Here is a 22,603-nt window from a genome sequence, read left to right as displayed (position 1 = left end):
AGTCTGTGCCCTGCACAGCTCCCTGGCCCCGTGATGGAGAGTTGTCCCAGTGGCTGTAGCTTGGGGGCCGAGTCTCCATCCTCTCAGCTTACCATGGGAGCCTATCCCAGCCCAGCAGAGCTGCTGGAAATCTCCCTGTATTCGTGCAAGAGCAGCTGTCCATGCAGAATATAGCTCTGGCTTTGGGGGAGTTCATTAGAACATATAATTCAAAACCAAAGAAACTCTCCAGACCTGAAGGCCGATAGGAAATCAGACAGAGTCAGGGTGCCACCAGGTGTAAGGACACTTCCCCTCTGTGTCTCCCTTCTCCCTCTTGTTCTCTCCCCCATTCCTTTTCCATTTTCCTTCCTCCTTCTGTGTCGGCGAGCCGAGCTTTGCCGAAGAGGCGAATGGAGGCGAATGCGGCCGGAAATAGCCGAGCGTGGCCGAAAGTAGCCGAAGATGGCCGAGGAGGCGAGTCCAGCCGAACGGAGCCGAGCTCTGCCGAGCGCAGCAGCCCGGCCGGGGCGGAGCCGGGGCGGAGCCGGGGCGGAGCCGGGGCGGAGCCGGGGCGGAGCCGGGGCGGAGCCGGGGCGGAGCCGGGGCGGAGCCGGGGCGGAGCCGGGGCGGAGCCGGGGCGGAGCCGGGGCGGAGCCGGGGCGGAGCCGGGGCGGAGCCGGGGCGGAGCCGGGGCGGAGCCGGGGCGGAGCCGGGGCGGAGCCGGGGCGGAGCCGGGGCGCCGGGAGGATCCCCTCCTGTCCCTCTCTCTCCCGCTCCATGCTCCTGCCCGTGTTCAGTTACCTCTCTTTCCCTCGTTTCCGTGTCCCCCCCAAACCCGGCTCCTTCCTGTCCTGTCCCTGCCCCGCTGCTCCGTTCCATTCCCCCTCTCTCCCTCCTCTGTGCCCCGTCCCTCTTGCTGCCCTGCCGGCCTTTCCCTTCCCCGCCCGCTTTCCTCCGCAGCCCGACCTCCCTCCCCGCCCTTTCGCATGTCCCGCTCTCCCTCCTCTCTTCCCGTCGCCCCTTCGCATCTTTCCCCCGCAGCCGTGGAGCTCGGGGCGCCTGCCAAAATGAAGACCTGTCAAATCCTAGCTCTTGCCTTTTGTTTAACGTGTTCTTACTTCCTATTTATGTCATCACAGAAAGCAAGGAAAGAAGAAATGTGACTGGTTCCCACTATTGCTCCGTGCAGGCATTTTTAAAGGCTGCTGTACTTCTGTCCTCTTTTTCCCCTCCAAGCTTGACTTTTCCCCTCCTTTTTCGAGGTCTGCTGCTTTGGGTGTCCCAAGCAGGGCTGGGTTCTTCGGCAGGGGTCTTAGGACTCGCTACTGCTTCTGCTTTTTGTGAAGGTGTATCAAAGTGTGCCGGCAAAAGGACTGTTTTGTCCAGGGGAAAGCTTTCTCTCAATGACCATCAATGCACGTACGTGTTTTAATCGTGTACCCAGATGGATTAAGAAAAGCCGACACCCGTAGCAGATTTCTGTTGGATCTGTGTCTGTGAGAAGTGGGCTGTGTGCTGGAGACAGAGACGCTGTTGGAGAGTGGCAACAGCGGCAGGTGTGAGCTGTGAGGATGAGGAGGGCTCAGAGCAGCCCCAGGTGTGAGCTGTGAGGATGAGGAGGAGGGCTCAGAGCAGCCCCAGGTGTGAGCTGTGAGGATGATGAGGAGGGGGTGGCTCCTCCGGCGGCTGATTTAGGGGATTTTCCTCGCATCGCTTTTGCACGGAGCTGCTGGAGGAGAGGAGTTTATGGGGGGCTCCCGGGGCTGTCTCCTGGAAGGACGGTGGGCGCTTCGCACAGGGTCCGGGGGATCACCTGGAAACCCACCTGGATAAGTGGAGCCTTGCTCAGAGGAGGAGCCGAGGGACAAACCTTTATGCCGAGAAGCAGCAGCCGAGCAGGTGAGCCGGTGCGCCTTTTCAGCCGGGGCTTTTCTCCTTTCCCTTTGAAACTTCGTCATCCTGAGGTTGAATTGGAGGGGGCAGTCCTGCGGTCCCGCCTTTTAAGGGGTTTGGACTGAGGTAAGAAGCCCCCTTTTGCCATCGTTTGAGGCAAGCCGCTTCTTTTCTTCTCTTCTAGGGGACGCAGTTGAAGGGAAGCCTACATTTCCGTGCCCTCGTTGGGGTGAGGTGAGCGCCGGAGCGTGGCGTCAGTGTCCGGGCTTCAGAGGAAGGGAGCTGCAGCCGTGGCAGCGCTGGCAGGGCGGGGATCGGGCTGTGCCGCTGCATTCGGGGCGCTTCTTCTGCCCCCGGCCCGGCAGCGAAGGGTCCGGCGCGGAGCCCTGCCGGCAGTGCCGGGGCTGGCCGGGGCGGAAGGGGAGCTGGGCGCGGCTGGGCTGCCGCGGGCCCGCCGGAGCCGCGCCGGTGCGAGCCGTGCGGAGCCGAGCGGAGCTTTGGCCGGGCCGGCGGGCGGGGGAGGCGGCGCGGGCGGGGCCGGTGCCGGCCGGTGCCGCCGCTCCGGGCGCGGGGCTCGGGCGCCGCCGGGGCCCCCCGGGCGCGGTGCCGGCCCCGCCGGGCCGGGGGCAGCGGGCGGGGGTCTCCCGGCGCGGCGCCGCCTCTGCCTGCCGGAGGAGCCGCTTTCCTGCCGGAGCCGCGCTGCGCCCGGGGCCGGGAGCGCGGCTTCGCATCTTCCAGCCTCCCTCGCTGCGCTGGTTTTGAGGCGCTCCTGAGGAATGTTTTGGGTCGTTTTCTTTTGTTCGTAGTTGGTGTAGGAGAAGGGTCACGGTGTACTTGTTGGTTGTTACGGTTCTTGGTTCAGATGCTGTGACAAGGGTTTTTTTGGATTGAGTTGGTTGTTGGATTATTTTTTTTTTGTTTTGTTCGATATGTTGGATGTTTTGTTTGGATTATTCTCATGTTGTGAAAATATAATTGTAGTTATCTTCTTAAAGGATATGTTTTTTTAAGGTTTACACTGATTTTTATGGGTCGTAGCATGAAGTACAGGGTTGGTTTTTAATATAGGATGTGGTGGCTTTTATTAGCATGAGTATGTAGTGTTAGTTTTGGTGGGCTTGAGGTAGTGTGCTGTAGTGAATTAGTGAGGTTTTTTTTTTTTAATCTTGGTAATTGCATTTTTTAAATTTTCCTATAGTGGTTTTATTCATTTGGTTTGTTTAATTGTTGTGGACGTTTTATTGTTACCGGTAATTTGGGACTTATTGTTTGTGGTTACATTTCTCTTTTGGTGATGTGTTTATTTCTAGGTGGTATTTGTATTTTGATGGTTTGAGGCATTATGGGTTTATTGAGTTAGGAATAATTTTTTTGTTGTTACTGTATTTATTTGGGTTTTTGTTTCAGTTTGATGTATTTGTTGGTTGCTTTTTATCAGTGTTTTTTTTAGGAACTTGTGTATTTATACAGTGGATTTTTTTAGGTAGTTATTTATTTGGGTGCTTCTCTTTTTATTGTCTAGTGGTTTAGGTTTTTGTTAATCTCCTTTATTAGTTTGGTTTTTAAAGCTAACTTGGCAGAATGCTGGTTACTCTTTGAGTTAGTGTAGAGGTATAGTTTTAATTTTTAGCAGCTTTCAGGGTCTGTTGTATGGTTTGAAGTTTAGTAAGTTGGTTGGACTTCTTTTTCTAGTGGGTTTTGTGATTTGTTTTGTGGGTTTCTCTAGGGCTGTTTTTTATTTTTGTTTCATTTTTGTGATGTGTCTCACTGACAACTGTTAGTGAAAAGAGTGTGGTGTGGGGTTGTTTTTGCTGGTAGGTAGTTCTATGGTGCTGTATTTTTAGTTTCTGTTGTTTGTTTTTGGGTTTCTTTTGTTAAAGTTTTCATTTTGGGGTTAATTTGTAATTATTTTTAAGGTTTTAGGGCGATTGAGATTTTTTTTATATGGATGTCCTGTATGATAACAGTTAATTTATTTGCTTTATGTGGCATTGATGGAAGGGTAGAGGACATTTTTGTATAGAATGTGTATTTTAATCATAGTACTAAAATAATACCATGGTAAGAGGGGCTGTGTTTTATTGTTTGCTTCTGAGGTGGTTTGGCATTTTCTTATAAGTTGGGTTTTTTTTTTGTTGGCTCGTGGAGCCATTCTGGCTGTTTTTGATTAAATTGGTGGGACTTTGATGCTTTTTGATTTTGCTTTTTTTTTTTTTTTTTTTCTTTTTTGTGGTATAATAGTCTTTTAGAAGAATTTGGATGATTTAAAAAATATTTTTGTTATACTTTTCATCTAATGTTGTTGGATTATTACAGATGTTTTGGAGCTTTATTTTTTTGAAGTTTCATTTGGATGAATTTATGCTGGATGGTAGGACTGTGTTTTTATTTTTGGGGCAGTTGGTTGTAGGTGTATTGTATGTTTTTCAAGTGAAGGTAAATCGAGGTTTGTATTTGGTTGTTAGAGGAATGGAGAAAAATGTTTTGGTGATGTTAACAGTGGTGTGTTTTTTTGGGGTTTTTGATTTATAGTAAGTCTGGTACAGTAGTGTTTAATGGTGGAGTTCTTTAAGGTATGATAGTTTATAGTTAATTCTTATTGGTTTTAGATTTGTGTGTAGGTTAGAGGAGGTTATTGAAGGGTAAGTGGGTGTTTTAGATGAGTTTTAGTGTTTCAGTTTATAGAGCATTTTTTGGATGGGAGTTACAGTATTTTGAGTTGTTTGGTGTCACGGGTGATGTATTGTTGAGGTGGTAAGAAGTATTTGTTGGGTTTTTTTAAAGAAGGTTTATTGTAGATAGTTTTAGATAGTTGTGGTGGGTTGCTTGATTGTTTTATGTTTTTTAGCCTTTTTGTAGTTATTTGAAATATGTTAGAGTTTTTTGCGTTTATTGAAATACTTGATTTTGAGGAAGTTCCTGTTTAGAATGTATGAATTTTTCTTGGCTTAAAATAAAAAATTTATATTCTAGTTATAGTGAGGATTATTTTTTTTTCTTTTCTTACTGCTATATTTTGTGATATTTGTGTTAGGTTAGTAGTAGGGATAGCTTTACTTTTATATGTTGAAATGAGGGTCGTGCGTACTGCTGTTCATAAAGGTTTAATATTTTTATGGTTCTGATGTGTTAGGTTAATGAATTTATAACGTTTACAAGACTTTTTTTTGTTTTTATTTCAATACAGGCAGGGTTTTCTTAGTTTTCGGGATTTGTTTGGCATAGATTTTAGAGGCGTAATTGAGGGGATAGGACAGTGTGCCTCTGTTAATCTATTTGGCAATTCAGATACTGGGTAAATAAAATTAATATTTTGGTAGGATTTTGGGGTTTTGTTAGTTTAATTATTTATGAATTTGTGTGCCTGCAGCTGTAGTGTCTCTGCTGCAAGTCTCAGTATCCATTCATGTTTGTGTGCGTCAGGCAGTCCACTCGTGTACCAGTGAGTCCCCCCTGCAAGCGGCCGCAGAGCCGCTCCTTCGCTCTCCTGGGAATTCGGGGAGCGGCACACGGCTCTGCGACGAAGCCTTGATCTTTGTCACTTGGAGGTGGCACCAGGGAGCCTCAGGAGCGGCCGAGGAGTTGCTGTAAGTCGGGGAACTACTAGTGAGGGGGACCAGGGTCCACTCGAGTTTTGGGAACGCCACCTCACCTCGCCTGCTCTTCAGCCAGGCAGACCCTGCCAGGAGGGCGTGGGCGAAGCGTGCGGCCCGAGGAGCCCGGCGTTCTCAGGAGAATAATGGTGAGCAGAGAATTGCTGAGTTGTGGCTGCTGTGCGGCTGAGATCGTGCAGTGATGTTTGGTGTTCTCGATTGTAGCTGAGCACGGGACCACAGCCCGGTGACCATAGGACATTCCCCGCTGGCGAGGCAGCCTCCATTGCCAGGCGACGTGGATTCTCATGCCCAGATGCCAGAGAGATAAGTGGAGGGCTAAGGCCCACAGAGGGGGTGGAAGCAGGGTGCTGGGAGGGCATTTTGAATGAGCTTTGGGGATGGGGATGTGCAAGAAGTGTCCCCTTAGATCAGCTAAAGGGAAAGTGTCTGTTTTGATCACAGTGCTGAGGTGCTCAGGGCAGAGCAGTTCTGGTGTGTGTCCTGTCACTTGTCTCTGGTGCACTCTGTGTTCTTTGGGTCTCTCAGCTCTTTCTTCGCCTTAAAAGCTCTCTCTCCCTGTCCTGTGTCACGGGTGTCTGCACGTATTTGTCCCACAACTGCTCTGCCCTGCTGCATAGCCTGTAATAGCACAAGTCCTGGGGACTTGAAATTTGTCATTTGCAGGGTGTAGTTGGGCTCTAGATTGTATGGGGAGATTGACATAACATGTTTGGTGATGCTAAGTTGTCCTGCAGCCGTTTGATACTAGTCCTAACTTCCTTTCAGATGCTGACAACTCCAATCAGTGGCAGAGAGCCCCAGTCCTGGGTGAGGGTGTTGCCATGATCATGTCAGTCATTGTTTGCATTTGCAGGGGCAGCCTAAATGGTGACTGTGTTACAGCAGTGTTCTTTGCCTTTAGTTTTAGGAGGTCCAGACAGTTAGCAGCAGTCAAGGCCCTGTGTGCCAGGTGAGCAGTGGACAGAAACAGTTGGTTTTGCTCAGGTCTCAATTTTTGGTGCAATTCTAAGCATTTATTCTTGATTTTGTGCTTTAGGGAATCAACTCCGAGTGCGCATACCTCCGTTACCAACTGGCTGATGGACCAGGTTTCATGCCCTTGTGATCTCGCTGGAAGCATTACAGGACCCTGTGATGGAGCCTTCCAATCCTGCATTTCAAGGTCCCATCCTGGTAGCCCTGAGGGAATGGCCAAGGTGTTGCGGTGAGTCGGGGAGGAATCAAATTCCACTCGTGTTTCAGCAATGCCATGTTGCCTTGTCTCCACTTAACCCAGGTGTCCCCTGCGATGACGGTGTCAGAATCCAAGCACGCCCAAAGCGTGAGGGCCAAGAACCCGGGCATTCTGAGGAGGATGGTGAGTAGCAGATTTACCAGGTTTTGGCTGATGTGCTGTTCAGATTGTGCACTGATGTTTAGTTTTCTTTCCCTTGGCAGACCAAGAGGTGACAGCTGGAACTTACCAGACAGGGAGATGGCGTTCTTCTGCACCCAACAGGGATTTGCATCCCCAGATATGTGCAAGATAAGTGGAGGGTTATGACCCACAGAGGGGCGTGATAAGCGAGGTGCCAGGTTGGGACTCCCCAGGAGGGGTTTTTCAGTCAGTTTGGAATTGGGGACATCCAAGAAGTGTCTCCTTAGACCATCTAAAGGCGAAAAGTGTCTGTTTTGACCTTAGTGCTGAGGCATGCAGGGCAGAGCAGTTCCGATGAGTGTCCTGTCACATGTCTCTGGTGCACTCTGTGTTGTTTGGGTCTCTCGGTCCTTGCAGATATTCTTCTCATCAAGAGCTCTCTCTCCCTGTCCTGTCCCCTGGTTTGTCACATCCTGTCCTGTGTCACGGGTGTCTGCACGTATTTGTCCCACAACTGCTCTGCCCTGCTGCATAGCCTGTAATAGCACAAGTCCTGGGGACTTGAAATTTGTCATTTGCAGGGTGTAGTTGGGCTCTAGATTGTATTAGGAGATTGCCTTAATATGTTTGGTGCTGTTAAGTTGTCCTGCAGCTGTTTGACACTAGTCCTAACTTCCTTTCAGATGCAGACAGTTCAGGTCAGTGGCAGAGGGCCCCATTGTTGCGTGAGGATTTTCCCATGATCAGGTCAGTCATTGTTTGCATTTGCAGGGGCAGCCTGAATGGTGACCATGTTACAGCAGTGTTCTTTGCCTTTATTTTTAGGAGGTCCCGGCAGTTAGCAGCAGTCAAGGCCCTGTGTGCCAGGTGAGCAGTGGACAGAAGCAGTTGTTCTTGCTCAGGTTTCAGGTTTTGGTGCAATTGTAAGCATCCATTGTTGTTTGTGTGCTTTAGGGAATCCACTCAGCATATGCCAAGCCCCTGTCACCAACAGCTGATGGCCTGGATTTCCTGTGCTTGTGAGCTCTCGGGAAGTATTGCAGGACTCTGAGATGAAGCCTTGAAATTTTGTATTTTAAGATTGCATCAGAGTTGCCTTTGGCAATGGCTGAGGAGTTGTGGTGAGACGCCGAAGTAGGGAGGGGGAGCCAAGGTCCACTTAGTTTTCAGCAATGCCGAGTCTCTTTGTCTCTTCTTAACCTAGGCAGACCCTGCGATGACGGTGGCAGCCTCTGAGCCTGGCCAAAATGTGCGGCCCGAGCGTTCTCAGGAGAATGGTGAGTAGCAGGATTGCTGGGTTTTGTCCATTGTGCAGCTAAGATCATGCAGTGATGTTTGGTGTTCTCGATTGTAGCTGAGCACGGGACCACAGCCCGGTGACCATAGGACATTCCCCGCTGGCGAGGCAGCCTCCATTGCCAGGCGACGTGGATTCTCATCCCCAGATGCCAGAGAGACAAGTGGAGGGCTAAGGCCCGCAGAGGGGGTGAAAGCAGGGTGCTGGGAGGGCCTTTAGGATCAGCTTTGGGGGCAGGGATGTGCAAGAAGTGTCCCCTTAGGCCAGCTAAAGGGAAAGTGACTGTTTTGATCACAGTGCTGAGGTGCTCAGGGCAGAGCAGTTCTGGTGTGTGTCCTGTCACTTGTCTCTGGTGCACTCTGTGTTCTTTGGGTCTCTCGGTCCTTTCTTCTCCTCAAAAGCTCTCTCTCCCTGTCCTGTGTCATGGGTGTCTGCACGTATTTGTCCCACAACTGCTCTGCCCTGCTGCATAGCCTGTAATAGCACAAGTCCTGGGGACTTGAAATTTGTCATTTGCAGGGTGTAGTTGGGCTCTAGATTGTATGGGGAGATTGACATAACATGTTTGGTGATGCTAAGTTGTCCTGCAGCTGTTTGACACTAGTCCTAACTTAATTTCAGATGCTGACAGTTCAAATCTGTGGCAGAGAGCACTAGTCCTGGGGGAGGGTTTTCTTGTATCTTGTATCTCTGTCGGCTTACGTTGTATGCACTTATGTTGCACCTACCTGTGTCGGCTTCTATTGTATGTGTGTATGTTGCGCCTACCTACGTTGCCTTATGTTGTTTGTGCTTATACTGTATGTACCTACGTTGCCTTATGTTGTTTGTGCTTATACTGTATGTACCTACGTTGCCTTATGTTGTTTGTGCTTATACTGTATGTACCTACGTTGCCTTATGTTGTTTGTGCTTACACTGTATGTACCTACGTTGCCTTATGTTGTATGCACCTCTGTTGTGGCAATTATGATCGGAGCTGCCTTGCCCGGGCACGTAGTCACGCTCAGGTAGAGCAGTTATAAAGCTTTGCCGTTCATCTGTTCTCTACGGGGTTTGGGGTACAACCCTGATGGGCCCAGAGTTGGTATAGCTCCTAGCTCTCAGATAGTCAGTCATTGACCGCCTCCCCTTGTCTCGTAGGTCCCCGGGTCCCTACAGAATTTCCTGGAATCTACCATTTGACATGGAGGTCCTGCGGTCAGAAGAAGCGTTTAAGCATATTCTTCAGTGCGGCGTTTCACGTAAGGGTGGCAGCCAGCGTGTCAGCAGAAGAATGTGTGAGAGTGTGACTGTCTGTGTCTGTCTGTGAGAGTTTGTGTGTGCTTGTGTCTGCAGCTGTGTGTGTGTGTGGAGCAGTTCCAACCTTGTGTGTATGGCCTTTGCCTTTCAGGGGGGGTTTTCATCAGGCAGGAGGATTTTTTGGGAGTCTCCGGAGCGAGTTGCCGTGAATGTGAGTTTGTGCGTAACGCGAAGGGGGCGTGCACGTCGGCGGAGCGTTTTGCGCCGTTTTTGTTCCAGGTGCGTCATAACAATAAAAGCGTTGTGGACTTTTCTGAAATGGAGACACGGTTATATTGTGTCAATATGTATTTGGCTTGTAATACATTATATTGTTCTGTCTTTGCAGTTGTTCCTGTCTTTTGATGTATTTTGCTGTATGTAAATTGGACTTGTACTTGTGTGCCTAGGTATGATGTATTCTTTGTTTTATTTGTCTCTGTACTTGCATTTGTATGCATTGTTTCCCTGTGTATTGCTGAAGTTTAAATTAAGGGAATAAAGATTAATCAGCCCTAATAATGATGCCTCTTACCCTCTGCCCCGCCCACCATTCATCTCCTGTCTTTCTTTGGTGTGGTTGAGTCGTATCATTCTCACCCTTTTTCTCCTTTTGCCTCTTACTTTCCTCTTTAGTCTATTCCTCACTTTATCCTTCCATGTGTAACTCTTTGGCTGTGTTTTCCTTTGTTTCCATTTCTAACACATCTCTATGTTTCTCTAACCCTATTTCCTTCTCACCCTGTCTATTTTCTTCCATTCCTCTACATGTATTTCCCCATGTCTCTTTGTCTCTTTCAATCTAGGTTTCACTATGTTTTCTTCTTTTTTTTCCTCTTTGTCAGCCTTTGTCTTTCTAACACTTGCTATCATTGTCTTTGTCTCTTACCCTTTTTCCTTTTCTGTCCAACTTTAACTTTTTTGTCTAACTCTCTATTTCTTTCTCTCTTGAACCCTACCTTGTGTTCAGTCTCTCCATTTGTTTTCCTGTAGGTTTTCAGCTCTATTTCTTCTTTTTCTTGTCTCTCTATTTCCTTTTCTCTTTCATTTCAAGTGCTTCCTTTTCTGTTTGTCTTTCACTCTTTTTCTCTTTACCCCACCTTTCTTTCCTCTTTCTCTGCCTTTCTCTTTCTAATCTGACTTTTTTGGTTTTTCTTTTTATCTCTGACTCTTATTTTTCTTGCTTTGTTTTCTTTCTTCTTCTCACTCTCTCCTCTTCCTTTTCTTCTCAGTTTTTCTTCTCGCTCTCTCCTCTTTCTTCTCGCTCTCTCCTCTTTCTTCTCACTCTCTCCTCTTTCTTCTCACTCTCTTCTCTTTCTTCTTCTTCTCCCTCCCTCCTCTTTTTCTTCCTCTTACTCTCTCCTCCTCACTCTCTCCTCTTTTTCTTCCTCTTACGCTCTCCTCCTCTCTCCTCTTCTTCTTCCTCTTAGGCTAAATACTTGTATCAGACATTTTAAACAGCTCTTTTATACAGAAGTGAATACATTAAAAGAGAAAGGGAAAGAAAATAACTGGTAATATATTTCAAAAGTCAAACCAGTATTTAATTTCTGCATCAAGTATTGCAATCAAAGACACCTAAAAGATTCACCTTTCCATAAAATCAAGGTTTTAGTTATTGAGATGGTGGTTTACTTATTTAGGTGGTTGTTTTTTGTCCTTCTAACAGCTTGTATTTTTAACTGTTTAGTCCATCAGCAGACAGACACCCTGTCCATCTTAACATAGGCTAAAATGGCCATAAAAATAGTGCAGGTGATGACATTGGTTAGCAATCTTTTCTTCTTCATCATCATCATCTCACATTAAGATAGAGAGATGAAAGGCACAAGGAATTCAAATTATTAGCTTTGAGAACTGAAATAAAAATCTTCTTTCCACAATTAGCCTACATATAGTGGCATTAGAAATACCACTTTAAGTTCTGAAAGTAGTGGAAGGAATTTATACCCAAAGGATCCTAATTCTTTGGTAAGTCAAAGCTGCCATTTGTACCTGTGAACACTATCACTTGGAGAAAATGCAACACTTAGGAAGAGTTTTAATTGTTTTTTTCATTACTTGACTGTGTCATTTTTTCTGAAGTTTTTACAGCTTCTTGCATTCAAATGAAGGAAGATTAAGGCTGGATGGTTAAGGTTGTAATGCAGCATTTCAAAGTAATATTTGTGAAGATGTACTAGAAACTGCATTGCTTAGAAACCTATTATTTCAGTAATCCTTTCTCAGAACTTCACAAAGGTCCTTTTATTGTGTCTCTGATAAATAAAATGTGATTTCTGTTTAGAAAGAATTAAGGTAGTGAAGACTAACTAGAGAAGAACATGCAACCTTATAGATACTGAGGCAAAAAATAAAGCAAAATGGTTAGTTGCTGGTTCCAACTGGTATTTTTAAGTCTGTATGGCTAAGCATCTCTATCTTAAATTTGTGATCTTTCTGCAATTTTGTATTTATGGGGCTTATGCCTGTTCAGAGTAATTAGTGTCATTTACATTAGAACAAATACTGAAATACAAAAAATGAAAAGTTATTGGCAAATGGGATACAGAGTAGCAAATCTGGAAATTAGATGCTGCTGATATTTATCTGTAATGAAATTTGGCATAGGACCAGCAATAGCCAGAAGTAGGTAGAATATCCTGTGATACAGCATCTGAAATTCATCAAAAGCCCCCCTCCAAATTACCTTCGGTATTGTAAAAGTTTCCATTCTTTTTATTATTTGTACTTTATTAGAGGCATCTTGTCAGTACTACTTTTTCTTAGCCTTATCTGGAGATGCTTTCTTATGTCTGACTCCTGAAAGTCTCTGTGCAGAACCAGAGTTCTGCAGAGCTTTTCCCCCTGTATTCCTTCCCTTTTCTGTCTTCCCAAAAGCTTTTGGGATTTTGGCTTTTACACCATAATTTACTTAATTGCCTTTTCGTGTCAGATAATTCTTATGCATATAACATCTCATTTTTAACTACCTGCTTGGTATTGCTACAACATCAAAGAACTTATAAAATTATTCTTTGTTCTCTTATTAGATTTTTTGCTTTGTCCTTACAGAATCTTCTCTGATAAATAGAAGTGGTAGTGCTTTTTATTTACTGCCTTAATTTCCTGTAATAAAAAAACACTCTATGTTCATTAATCATTCAACGACAAAGGATATTCTGTATTGGAGCCAAAATTGTATACGTTTCTAAGCAACTACAGCATTTTGCTTTATTTTCTTAAATCTGTTTCAGAGCTTTGATCAAATTGCACTCTCCAATTGTTTTCCAAAGGGTGTAATAAGAGAAAAAAATAACCATTTTTATAACGAAATTTCAAGCCAATAAAATCCTTAAAGTAAATTTGATTCTGTAAATGAGGACTAGGAAGAGGAAGGTCATAAGAAGTTGCATCAATTGAGTTTAACCATCCCCTTAGCACACTGATCTAAAACAGGAAAAGTGTATGAAAAACTGCAGAGGTGTCTTCTGAGGAGGTATATGCACATTTCACATACTTCTTGTTCTGTATCTTTCTTCTAAACAGTGATTAAAGCAGCTCCCAGTACAGATCTGTAACAAATTCATGAGCAAATCTGATAAAACGTGTCTTTGAGTAAACTGTGAACCTAACCTGACAACTAAGATAACTAGTTTGTCAGTTGCTCTAACCACACCATTCTTTTCTCCTGTATCTGGTTTCTTTTCTTCAGAATTAACCCAGTACTTTCTCTCCCATCGTGCTTTACAAACAACCTCCCTATCTGCTTTTTGTGCCCTATGAAGCCAAGAGGAGCAGTGATGCACAGGAACACTGAAACTCCAATGTCTGGTCAACTAAATCTGGATGATGCTCTTTAGGAGCAGCAGAATGATTTTCTAACTGCAAAAACTGTTATAATACCACTTATTTAAACTTGATTTCCTGTTCACTTGTGAATTGATTATTTGACCTTAAATTGTTATGGTTTTTTTGACCATAAAGCCAGTTCTGATTTGCTGAGTTGATGCCGTAGAAAATACTTATATTTACATGGTTCAGCTGTTCGCAGGTAAAGTTGCATGATTCAATAGCCACTGGACATGCTGAGTTCTGACTGGCGTGTTAAAATTTTTCTAATATGTGGGAACTCAAAATGTCTCTCAGACATTTTTAGAGGTTCCAGGCCTTGGTCAGAGGCATTCTAGACCCTGGCAGACAGCTGAAAAACAGCTGTGATTTTGAGTTTGAGCCATGGAATGAATTGCCAACTTTGGAGGTGGAACAAGCAATCACAAAAGGTTAGATAGTATAGTAAAAGTAGTTACAAAGTAGAGGGGAAATTTTTTTTAGTATTGTACAGGGGCGTTTTAACACATGTACATGGGGGTCAGAAGTTCTAAGATGGAGGAAAGTGGGCTGATCCTGTTCTTCCTCCTTCTTTTTCCTTACCTCCATGTTCTTGGTGATGTTGGCACTCACAGATTGGTTTAGAGTAGAAAAACACTTGGCAACGTAGGTAGTAGGTATTGGGAAATAATTGTAAACATGTTATACGTAATATATCTTATAAAAGATAGCAGCAGCCCTGGGCGGAGAGGGAGACGAAGAAGACAGCAGATCGAGAGGATGTCAGGGGGTGTGTGTGCCTCTACCCAGGCCGCTGATCAAAGAGCCGCAGTCCAAGAACATAATCTGTTAGATAACTAGCGATAAACTGCCTCGAGACCGAACAGGTAAAGCCTGCGGAGTTTTTCTTTGGAAGCACGGGTTGGAGGAGGAATTTCACCACCATATGAGACCTCAGAGCAAGGCCGGGGTTCTCACAGTAATAAAGATGCACCCTTTGTTTATCCACCTTTGTCATTTATACATCCAGCTGTGAAGCTCTCCAGCTTTGCAGTGCTGTTTACTAGGACAATTGAATACCATAACTTCCCAAATTTTGTGTACGTGACCAATCAATATGCAGATTTTATAGCCATAATTTCACACACAGACAATTTGTTAATCGGGCTGCATGCTAAGCTGAGGAAAGCAACACAGCAAATAGTTTTTGCTTTTTGATAGTTTCTGCCATGTCGAGCTCTCATTCTGTCCATTGGTAATGATTGTACCTCTCATGGGAGAAAATCTGACGGACAAACATACAAAACAATCCACTATTTGGCATAGAGGGAACTAACAACAATAACAGAAGTTTAATATTTTGCTTTCTTTGTCACCTAAGGGGGTGGAAGGTATTCTAGTTCATTGAGTTTATATTCTGCCACTGATCTTTAGCTGAGGGACACAAAGATATATGTGTTATGCGTGTTTGCATATTTATGTGTTTATATATGCATGTAGATATAGACATATAAAAACACATAAATACACACAGGTGGGGGTGTATGTATATGTATGTTTTATATATATATATGCCTGAGGTCATATGTGTGTGGGATTCAGTTTGTGTTCTGTTAAACCCAGCCCTCTGTGTGTGTGTGTTTGCACCTCGTCCACAGGAGCTGGTTACAGTCCTGGCTATTGAATTGTTGTTGTTTTCAAGCTGTAATTTATTTGGTAATGATATACAATGTTTCACAGTGATAAGGAGTCAATAATGAATATGTTATACTTTAACATCATAAAGACATCCTTAGGAAAAAGTCCCTGTCTTTCTCCAACAGTGATCCATATGGTGTGCTACTAAAAGGAGAAGATCTCTGAGTGAACAAATGTGCAATAGTACAGACTTAATCTTTATTGCTCTTTTCCTATCAAGATAGCCTTTGTTGTCTGGCCTATGAAGACACTGCAAGACTACTCACTCATACAGCATTGTGTTATTATTCACTTTTATTTTCTCTAAAGCAGACTGGGGTTGTTTTTTTCTTTTTCCTTTGCATATGTCTTAAGAAGTTGACCTTTAGCTTTACTAATGCAATTAATAGTTTTTGCTTCCTATCTCCTATAAATGATGTTGGTGAAATAGGTCACCTGATTTCATGTTCTAGTAGGTACAGTCAGAGAAAATTCTGGATATGTAAATTATCATATTTAATTAGCATTATTTCTATCCTCTTTATTACACATTTTGCAATACTATTGATTGTTGGACCTAGAGTATCTTTTGTCCTCAAGCCACACACCTAGAAGTCACCTAAATCTTCATTTTTTCTGAGGATAATTCAGCTTGGAATATTTTTTTTTAAATCTAGATTAAGAGTAAATAATTTAAATGGAAGTTTTGACAGGACCACACGTATAAGGTTTTGAAGTATTTCAAGACTACGAAAAATTGCTACCCTGTCATCTGACTTTTTAGTCTTTATCTAAGACATAAACCACGTGTTTGTTTGATGTTTGATTTTTTTGTCATAAAAGGAGTAGGTGCTTTATCAATAGACTTTATTTTAATCAATACTGCCTTGATTATTCCCTACATGAATCCAATTTTTATTTCTACTGTCTAGAGTGGGAAAATATGAGAAAGAGTTCCCCACATCAAATCCATCTGCATCATCTCAGAGGCTGCCTTCTGTAGCTTAAACATGACTAAACCCCTCCCACTGTTACACTGGAGTCTTGCTGACTCAAAACTTTAAAAAAACCTTGTAGTTTTCACTCCATTTAAATGTGTCACTTTTAATAGCAAAACAAGTAGAGAAATTCCAATGTGAACTCATTTTAGAGCAATGACCAAGTATTATGAATATTTGACTGTATTTAATCTTTCAGCTCCTTTTCTTATTGCATCCTTAATCCTACTCCTGAAGGGACTTGGATTTAAATACAGTAGAATTTCCAGTGTTGAGCAAATCTCTGGTTTCATACCTGAAGATCTCCTTAGTTCAAAAATCCACTTTGTAATTAATTTTATTTATGCTGTGCAACTCTGCTTTCCCAGATATTAAAAAGCATATTGGCAAAGAATATGACATTATTTCTTGAATAAAATGACAGGAAGTAATGCAGCAAGATTTTCTGCCTTGAGAGTCACCTGACTTCTCCATTCAGTGACTTTATATTCCTATTCAGGGATTATTATACCTAAGAGATCCAGAGTATAGCCAAGAGAATAGTAATAGAGAAGTTCTAACTGTAATGCTGATTTTCTACTGTTTGTTACTATTTCCTCACCCATAAAAGGCACTTGTAATTAATTTTCTGTTCCCTAGGACCACCTGTAGAAGTAAACTTCACTATTGGTGATGAGATTTAAACACGAAGAAAAAAAGCTGGGTAAGTATGAAGTTGTTAAACTCGCTGTCACAAGACTGTATTGTTGAAGACTGTTACAGGGATGATGGGAGTCTGGGATAAGTTTAGCTATGAAAACTTAGTTTCATTTCATTAAGTAGGCTTAAAAGAAGACCCAAATTGGGTTGGTTTTTTGCTGTTGTTGTTGGGGTTTTTTTGGTATTTTGGTTTTTTTTTGGGTTTTTTTTTTTGTTTTTTTTTTTTTTTGAAAACTGCATATTTTTGGAAAAAATATGAAGTAGTTATCTCTGACATTTCTATTGACAGGTTGCCAAGACATGTCTGGGGAATCGTAATGATTCAGCATCTCGTTTGGAAGCAGCAGAAACAGAGACAAGCTTTCAGGTATTCTCTTCCAGAGTAATTTTTGGGGTTTTACTAAAAAGTCTCATGCGATTCAGTTACTTAAAGTATACTTACACATTCTTCACCAAGTTCTGTCTCAAAAGAGAAGACTACTTAATTCAGACTTTGACTGTGTCTGATTGCAATTGATCTGTTCAAAATGATTTCTGGCTGGTAACAACTTGCAAACTATGAAATATTTGGAAAGCTGGTAGTCAAATAAATTAGTAGTCAAATTACTTAATTTGACAGTGTGATGTGTATAGCCCTGGAAGCAGGAGTAAGGAGAGTTATCCAAAATAATTAAATATTAAATACCTATGTGGTTGTTTTCATACATATATACATAAAATATGCAGTGATACGAAGCTGTATGTAGCATCAGACTTGTATGGTTTTGCACTGTGAAGGTTGTTAATGATGCTTTCTTAGAGATCAGGACCCTTTTCTAGGGACAATTCCATTGCCATGGAATTTTAACAGACTTTTTTATTTCTGTTTATGTATATATGTATTCTATACACCATGTTTTTACCTTTACAGAAGTTTCACAGCCCTCCATGGACTAAACCTGAAGATGAAAAATCACCTGAAAAAAAAGAGAAAAAATACGAAGAATCAGTTAGTACACCAGAATACAAACTCTAAATGCTACTAACCTACATTGAAAAATGCCAATCACTTCTGTTTTCATGTTCTGCTAGCACAAAGGCATGAAATGTCCCAGGTTTCTAAAGCATGCGTTTTTCACTATTCTATGAATGTCTGTAAATTAGTCTATAACAGACCATTTAGTACCTTCCAGCAATAATCCAAAATTGATGTTTGAAGAAGTGCTTTGTAAAGCAGTCCAGTTTTTGAACTCTTGTTCTACCTTATCAGTAATTGTATACTATAAATTACCTGTTTTGTAAACAACAGTCATTCTCAAGTATATTTCTCACTGTTTTATTTCATGTAATTTTGTGGCAGATTCGGTTCTAATATTAAGAGGCAGTCAATGTGGAGGGGGGGGGGAAGATATCTGTGTAACCATATTTGAAGTACAATCCTTAAGTGCAACTGCAAAAAGACAACTGTGTGTGTGGGGGGGGGGGTCCATGTATGCTTACCTTTTAGTAATTCCATCTCAAATCTACTTACTTACACAATAAAATATGCTTATTGTGTTCTTTCTTTCCTCAGTGCTATCTTAACTAGTTCATTTTTGAACACTGAAAAGCTGACAGAATTGGATTTTAAGGGATGGAGATGGAGAGAATCATCACTTTAAGGATTCAAGCAAAAAAATGTGCAGGTGGTACTGAGTTACAGTGTCATAGCTTGGATGGCAGCCGTGGGAAGTCGGTTTCATCCCTTGTGTTTGTGCTGATCTCGACGGGATGGAATACACTTCCAAGGGGAAAGCCCTGTTTGGTCCACTACAGTTGGCCTTTGATCACTCCATCGGAGGATTGATTGGAATCAGCTCTGTCACTCATGGATTCTTTTCGTTTCTCCTTAGTCACACTCTATGACAAGAAAGCAAAAAAGAAAGGGAGAAGAGAGAATGTTTTTCTTTTTTGGGTGCATGTCATTATTGGTCTAATTTAAGAATTCATATGCCATATCTTTTTGAGATGCAAATCTTTCAGGAATGGATGCAATGCTATCTATCCCTAGCAAGAAGTGTCTTAAGCATTTGTAACTTGTAAACTTCCACCTTTGTCTTAATGCACACCTCAGCACATTTTCAACTAGATTTGAAGTAGTTATAATAATTTACTTTGTCTTGCTTTGTATCAGTTTAAAAGCAAATAGACAAATCTTTCATTTGACTTAGTGATGCTCTGTCTTCAGTTTTAGCATTTAAGACTTTACCTCTCCTTCAACAGTCTCCTTCAATACCTCCTTGTCCTTGCTGGTGTGAAGAATGCATATTTTATGATTGGCTTTTCACAAAGGCTATAATGAATATTATAAGTGTAATGTTAGAAAGTTATGCTGTGTTCATTCGCTTAAGTAGTGTGTTAAATACAGTTTTAGGTTCTAACATAATGTTAAAATAGAGACTATGTAGGTGGGGAAGTTTTTTTTTTAGGAATGAGATACTTACTTCAAAGAACACCTAAATCTTCCAAAGGAGAGGAATTTATGGCTTCTTATCAGAAGAAGCTAATTTCTTCAGGCCTTACTCGAAGACACCAAGGGATTAAAGGGAACAATTAACATACAACAAACAGAGTTTCTTGTTTAAAATAGAATGCATTCATGACCATAAAGGATATATAAATATGCAACAAGTATATTAGTTTAAGGGTGATTCCTTTATTCACAAGTCACGCTTTTCGTAACTTAATGTCCAAGAACATCCGGACGTCCGTAATTCTTTACTTTTTTTATTGTCTTGTAATTGTCCTAACTCTAAGCTTTAGTACTCTAATGATATTATTATTTTTATAGCCATTTTATTATTATTAAACTTTTAAAATTTTAAAAAACAAGCGATTAGCGTTTTTTTTTCACACTGGTATGAGTAATCTTTCACCCTGACATTTTGTATGTGCTCCTCTACTCAAAGGTAGATAGTTGCAGTTTCTCTGCCTCGAGAAAACACAGTTTTAAAAACTAAAAAACCTCATGAGCTGACCAAATGATGACAAAGTACGGCTTAAGACTATCCATGTGAAGAGTCAAAAGACATGAAATCATGGCTACAAAGTTTATTTCTCTTGATTTCCTGATGCCCCTGGAATGATTTGGGTCTCAGGAGGCACCTGGGAGCCTCCGTTTGTGTCCTGGGCGGGGCCGTGGCTCTAAAAGGGGTAAAGGCTGGAGGAAGGGGGGTCCGGGGGGGAGAGGAGCAGGGGCTGGGATCGGCGGTGCCCTGGGCATTTGCATCTGGGAGCGGCCGCCGGTTTCCCGATGGGAGCCCTGGAAACGGAGCTCGGAGTCCGTGAGAGATGCGAACGCTGCAGCTGGAGCGCTGAGAATGGAGGCTCTGCCGAGAATGTCGTCTGGTGAGTCTCCCGATGTCCCGTAGCTAATGCTGTGCTGGCACCGAGTCGCCTCATTGCGATTTAAACTCTCTTGAAAGACGCTGAAATTACAAACTGGACTACAACATGCGCGCGGGGAGCTTCGTGTCCCTAAGGAAATGCTTTAGGGATGTGCAGCTTCTGAGCTGCAGCAACAATCCCCGCTCCCACAGAAACCTGCTGGGCCGTGGTTCTAGGGCAAGGGTGCCAGAAATGTGGCGCCTTCAGTGCCACCCTAACAGGGATTTCCCTGGGAGCTCTCAGGCTCGGGAGGAAATGGTGTTCCTGCCCCTCTGGGAAAGCAGGGAGCGGGATCGGTGCTGCAGCTGTGTCTTTTTCCCGCTCTCCGCAGCTGTTCCAAGGATGCCCTGGAGTGCTCTGGCTCACGGCAGGATAATCGATCTGTGTGCCTGCGTGCGCAGCTGGGTCAGTCACTGGGCTCCCGTGGAACCCCTGAGGTTGGAAAAGCCCTTCGTGCTGCTGAAATGGCCCCAGGACAAACCTTCCCAAGCTGGAAGCAAAGCCAGGGGCAGGGAGGGAAATCCAAGAGGGTGGTGGGAAGGGCTTTCTCCCAGCTCTGGACGCCCTCAAGGCAGGGGTGATTTCTAAGTGTTGTTAAATGCTGCAGCAGCTCTGTCCCTACGTGAGAGCTGCCTCAGCTTGGGCGAGTGTGAGGATGTCCAGCTCTTCCTCAGGGCTTGGAGCACGGCAGGGTGCAGAGCTCAGGTTAAATCTTGTTTAAACACTTTTAATATCAAAATGTATTAAAACAGAGACCGAGGAAATAACACACGGAAGTCTGTTGCAAGCTTAGGTACCAGCTGCCTTTATTAAAGATCCACGTTGACGGATGTTTTGTCAGACCACTCTGAGGCCAGAATGTGTCCAAAAAGCTTCACTAACCCCTTGTTCTTCTGCTGGTAGGGCAGCGTCTGACCCCAGGTCTCGGGGGCTGCGTGGAGATTCCTCCCTGGAGCAGGTTCACCCCGTGAGGATGAGCCACAGAGGTTCAGTTCTTGGAGCAGGTGAGGATCTCTTTTACTTAGTAATTGCTTTTGCTGGTTTTAATGTCACAGCTCCGGTGTTCCTTCAGGCATTGTGCCCTGCAACAGCACTCGCAGCTCCTGTGCTGGGCAGGGAGCAGTTCTGCTGTGGGAAATGGACTTGCAGAAAATTGTCAGAGTTTGACAGGAGGTTTACATAGTATTTATCTGAATGGAAAATTTGAGATAAGAAACGCTGACTTAGAAATGCCATGGAATAGGACATTGAGAGAGATAAATCTTCCTCGCACAACGCACCAGTTTATCAGATTATGCCCTTTTCTGACCCAGAAATAAGGCAACTGAGAAGTGTTTTTAAAAACTTTTATTTCATTTTCAGTCTCACGTGAAGGGTGAGACAATACAGATGTTATAATTCATGCCACCGCAATCAGAAGCCAACTATTTCCTAATTACAATACATTATAAGCGTTTCTTGGCCTATTAGCTTTTGCTACACTATGCCTTAAAAACCAATCATCTGAAATTACCCCTCATGAATCTTATTACAATGCATCTTTCATAGTTCTATTTCTCTAAAGTATCTAGTCTTGTTTACAAACTCATCCTTTAAAACTTGTTTCCAGTTCCATTTCTCTCTCAACAGGGACGTGCAGTGAAGGACGGTGCAGCAGGGAAGGGGAGTCTTTACAAACTCTATCAGTATTTCTCCCAAAATTGGGAGAAATGGGGTGGAGCAGAGATGGGGGTGGTTTGGTTTTGTCTGGGCCGGTTATTCCTTGCGCAACGTTTTAAATCTGTTGTAGGATTTACTCTCCAGTATCTTTCTAACAAAAGCTGACAGAAATTTAGGTCCAGGGTTAGAAGTTGGGTCCATTCGCTGCAAAACCTTGCCCAGGCTGGAGGACCGGGGTGATGGCCGCTCTCAGCAAAGGTTACCTATGAATACCGTGTCAGATTTCCCTCGGTGCTGGGCAGGACAGGTGAGGGCTTGGATCAGGAATTCTGCAAACAAGGCCTGTGTGATGTTGGTTTCTTGTGTTTTTCAGGGCGCCAGGGCTGGCACAAGGACTCGTGCAGGTGCCGCTCTGGCACGGGAGCCGTTGCCCTGTGGAGCCATTTTAAAGGTGTGATTATGGAACATTTTGGAGGCCGTTTCTGGAATTCCATTTGTAGCTGGATCTCGCTCCGAGTGCAGCGGTCCAGACTTGTGCTCACCTTGGTACAGCCTGGGGCTGGAGCAGTTTTCCAGGGAAGTGGAGATGGCTGAGGACCGGCGCTCTGGGAAGCAGGGACCCGCTGGGATTTGCATTTGCAAAGCTGACGTAAAGTTTGTAAAAGCGGCCCGAAATTCTAATTCCTGCGGTTTCTGGGGAGGAGGTGCAGGTCACCCCGAGAGCGAGATCAGAACTCGTTTGTGGCGAGGAGTCTGAGGTCTGTAGGTGCCACACCTGGCAGGAGCTGTGTGCTCAAGGCAGTCCCAGCCCCGGAGGGAGGCTGACGGGCTCTGCTCACGGCTGTCCCCAGCTGTCCCCAGCCCGCTGCTCAGCCCTGGAGCTGCTCTGGATCCGGGCTGTCCGTGCTGGAGCGCCCTGCTCCCCGCA

At 43.9% G+C, this 22,603-nt stretch overlaps 1 protein-coding gene across 7 annotated transcripts; it reads left to right on the top strand.

Moving 5' to 3' along the window:
• Positions 1-699: 699 nt before the first annotated feature.
• LOC144246639 (uncharacterized) lies at positions 700-19,461 on the top strand. 7 transcript variants are annotated; one of them, XM_085586630.1, is made up of 19 exons: positions 700-1,401; positions 1,709-1,881; positions 2,060-2,109; positions 5,299-5,462; positions 5,544-5,617; positions 5,694-6,441; positions 6,529-6,849; positions 6,930-7,596; positions 7,675-7,716; positions 7,804-7,970; positions 8,054-8,126; positions 8,204-8,335; positions 9,290-9,390; positions 9,540-9,667; positions 9,777-9,837; positions 16,552-16,615; positions 16,901-16,978; positions 17,522-17,599; positions 18,164-19,461. In XM_085586630.1, the coding sequence occupies exons 2-6, from the start codon at positions 1,857-1,859 to the stop codon at positions 5,717-5,719; spliced, it is 339 nt and encodes a 112-aa protein (XP_085442756.1). In that variant the 5' UTR covers positions 700-1,401; positions 1,709-1,856; the 3' UTR covers positions 5,720-6,441; positions 6,529-6,849; positions 6,930-7,596; positions 7,675-7,716; positions 7,804-7,970; positions 8,054-8,126; positions 8,204-8,335; positions 9,290-9,390; positions 9,540-9,667; positions 9,777-9,837; positions 16,552-16,615; positions 16,901-16,978; positions 17,522-17,599; positions 18,164-19,461. The 7 variants fall into 7 exon arrangements, 1 of the variants encoding a protein (XP_085442756.1); XR_014957113.1 differs by having other exon boundaries at positions 1,781-1,881; positions 5,299-6,299; positions 6,394-6,441; XR_014957117.1 differs by having other exon boundaries at positions 1,781-1,881; positions 5,299-6,441; positions 7,804-7,967.
• The last annotated feature ends 3,142 nt before the right edge of the window (positions 19,462-22,603 follow it).

Source organism: Lonchura striata, chromosome 8 (assembly GCF_050655825.1).
Source record: "Lonchura striata isolate lonStrDom1 chromosome 8, ASM5065582v1, whole genome shotgun sequence".
NCBI classification, from domain to species: Eukaryota; Metazoa; Chordata; class Aves; order Passeriformes; family Estrildidae; genus Lonchura; species Lonchura striata.
Note: the sequence above shows the minus strand (reverse complement) of the source record. Positions and strands in the feature narration are given on the sequence as shown.

What these genes read in the sequence shown, in the direction of transcription:
- LOC144246639 (XM_085586630.1), top strand. Translation starts at nt 1,857, where the DNA reads ATGCCGAGAAGCAGCAGCCGAGCAG. An exon ending in GAGAAGCAGCAGCCGAGCAG is followed by an intron (nt 1,882 to 2,059) that starts GTGAGCCGGTGC and finishes CTTCTCTTCTAG; the next exon opens with GGGACGCAGTTGAAGGGAAG. An exon ending in CGTGCCCTCGTTGGGGTGAG is followed by an intron (nt 2,110 to 5,298) that starts GTGAGCGCCGGA and finishes TGTGTGCGTCAG; the next exon opens with GCAGTCCACTCGTGTACCAG.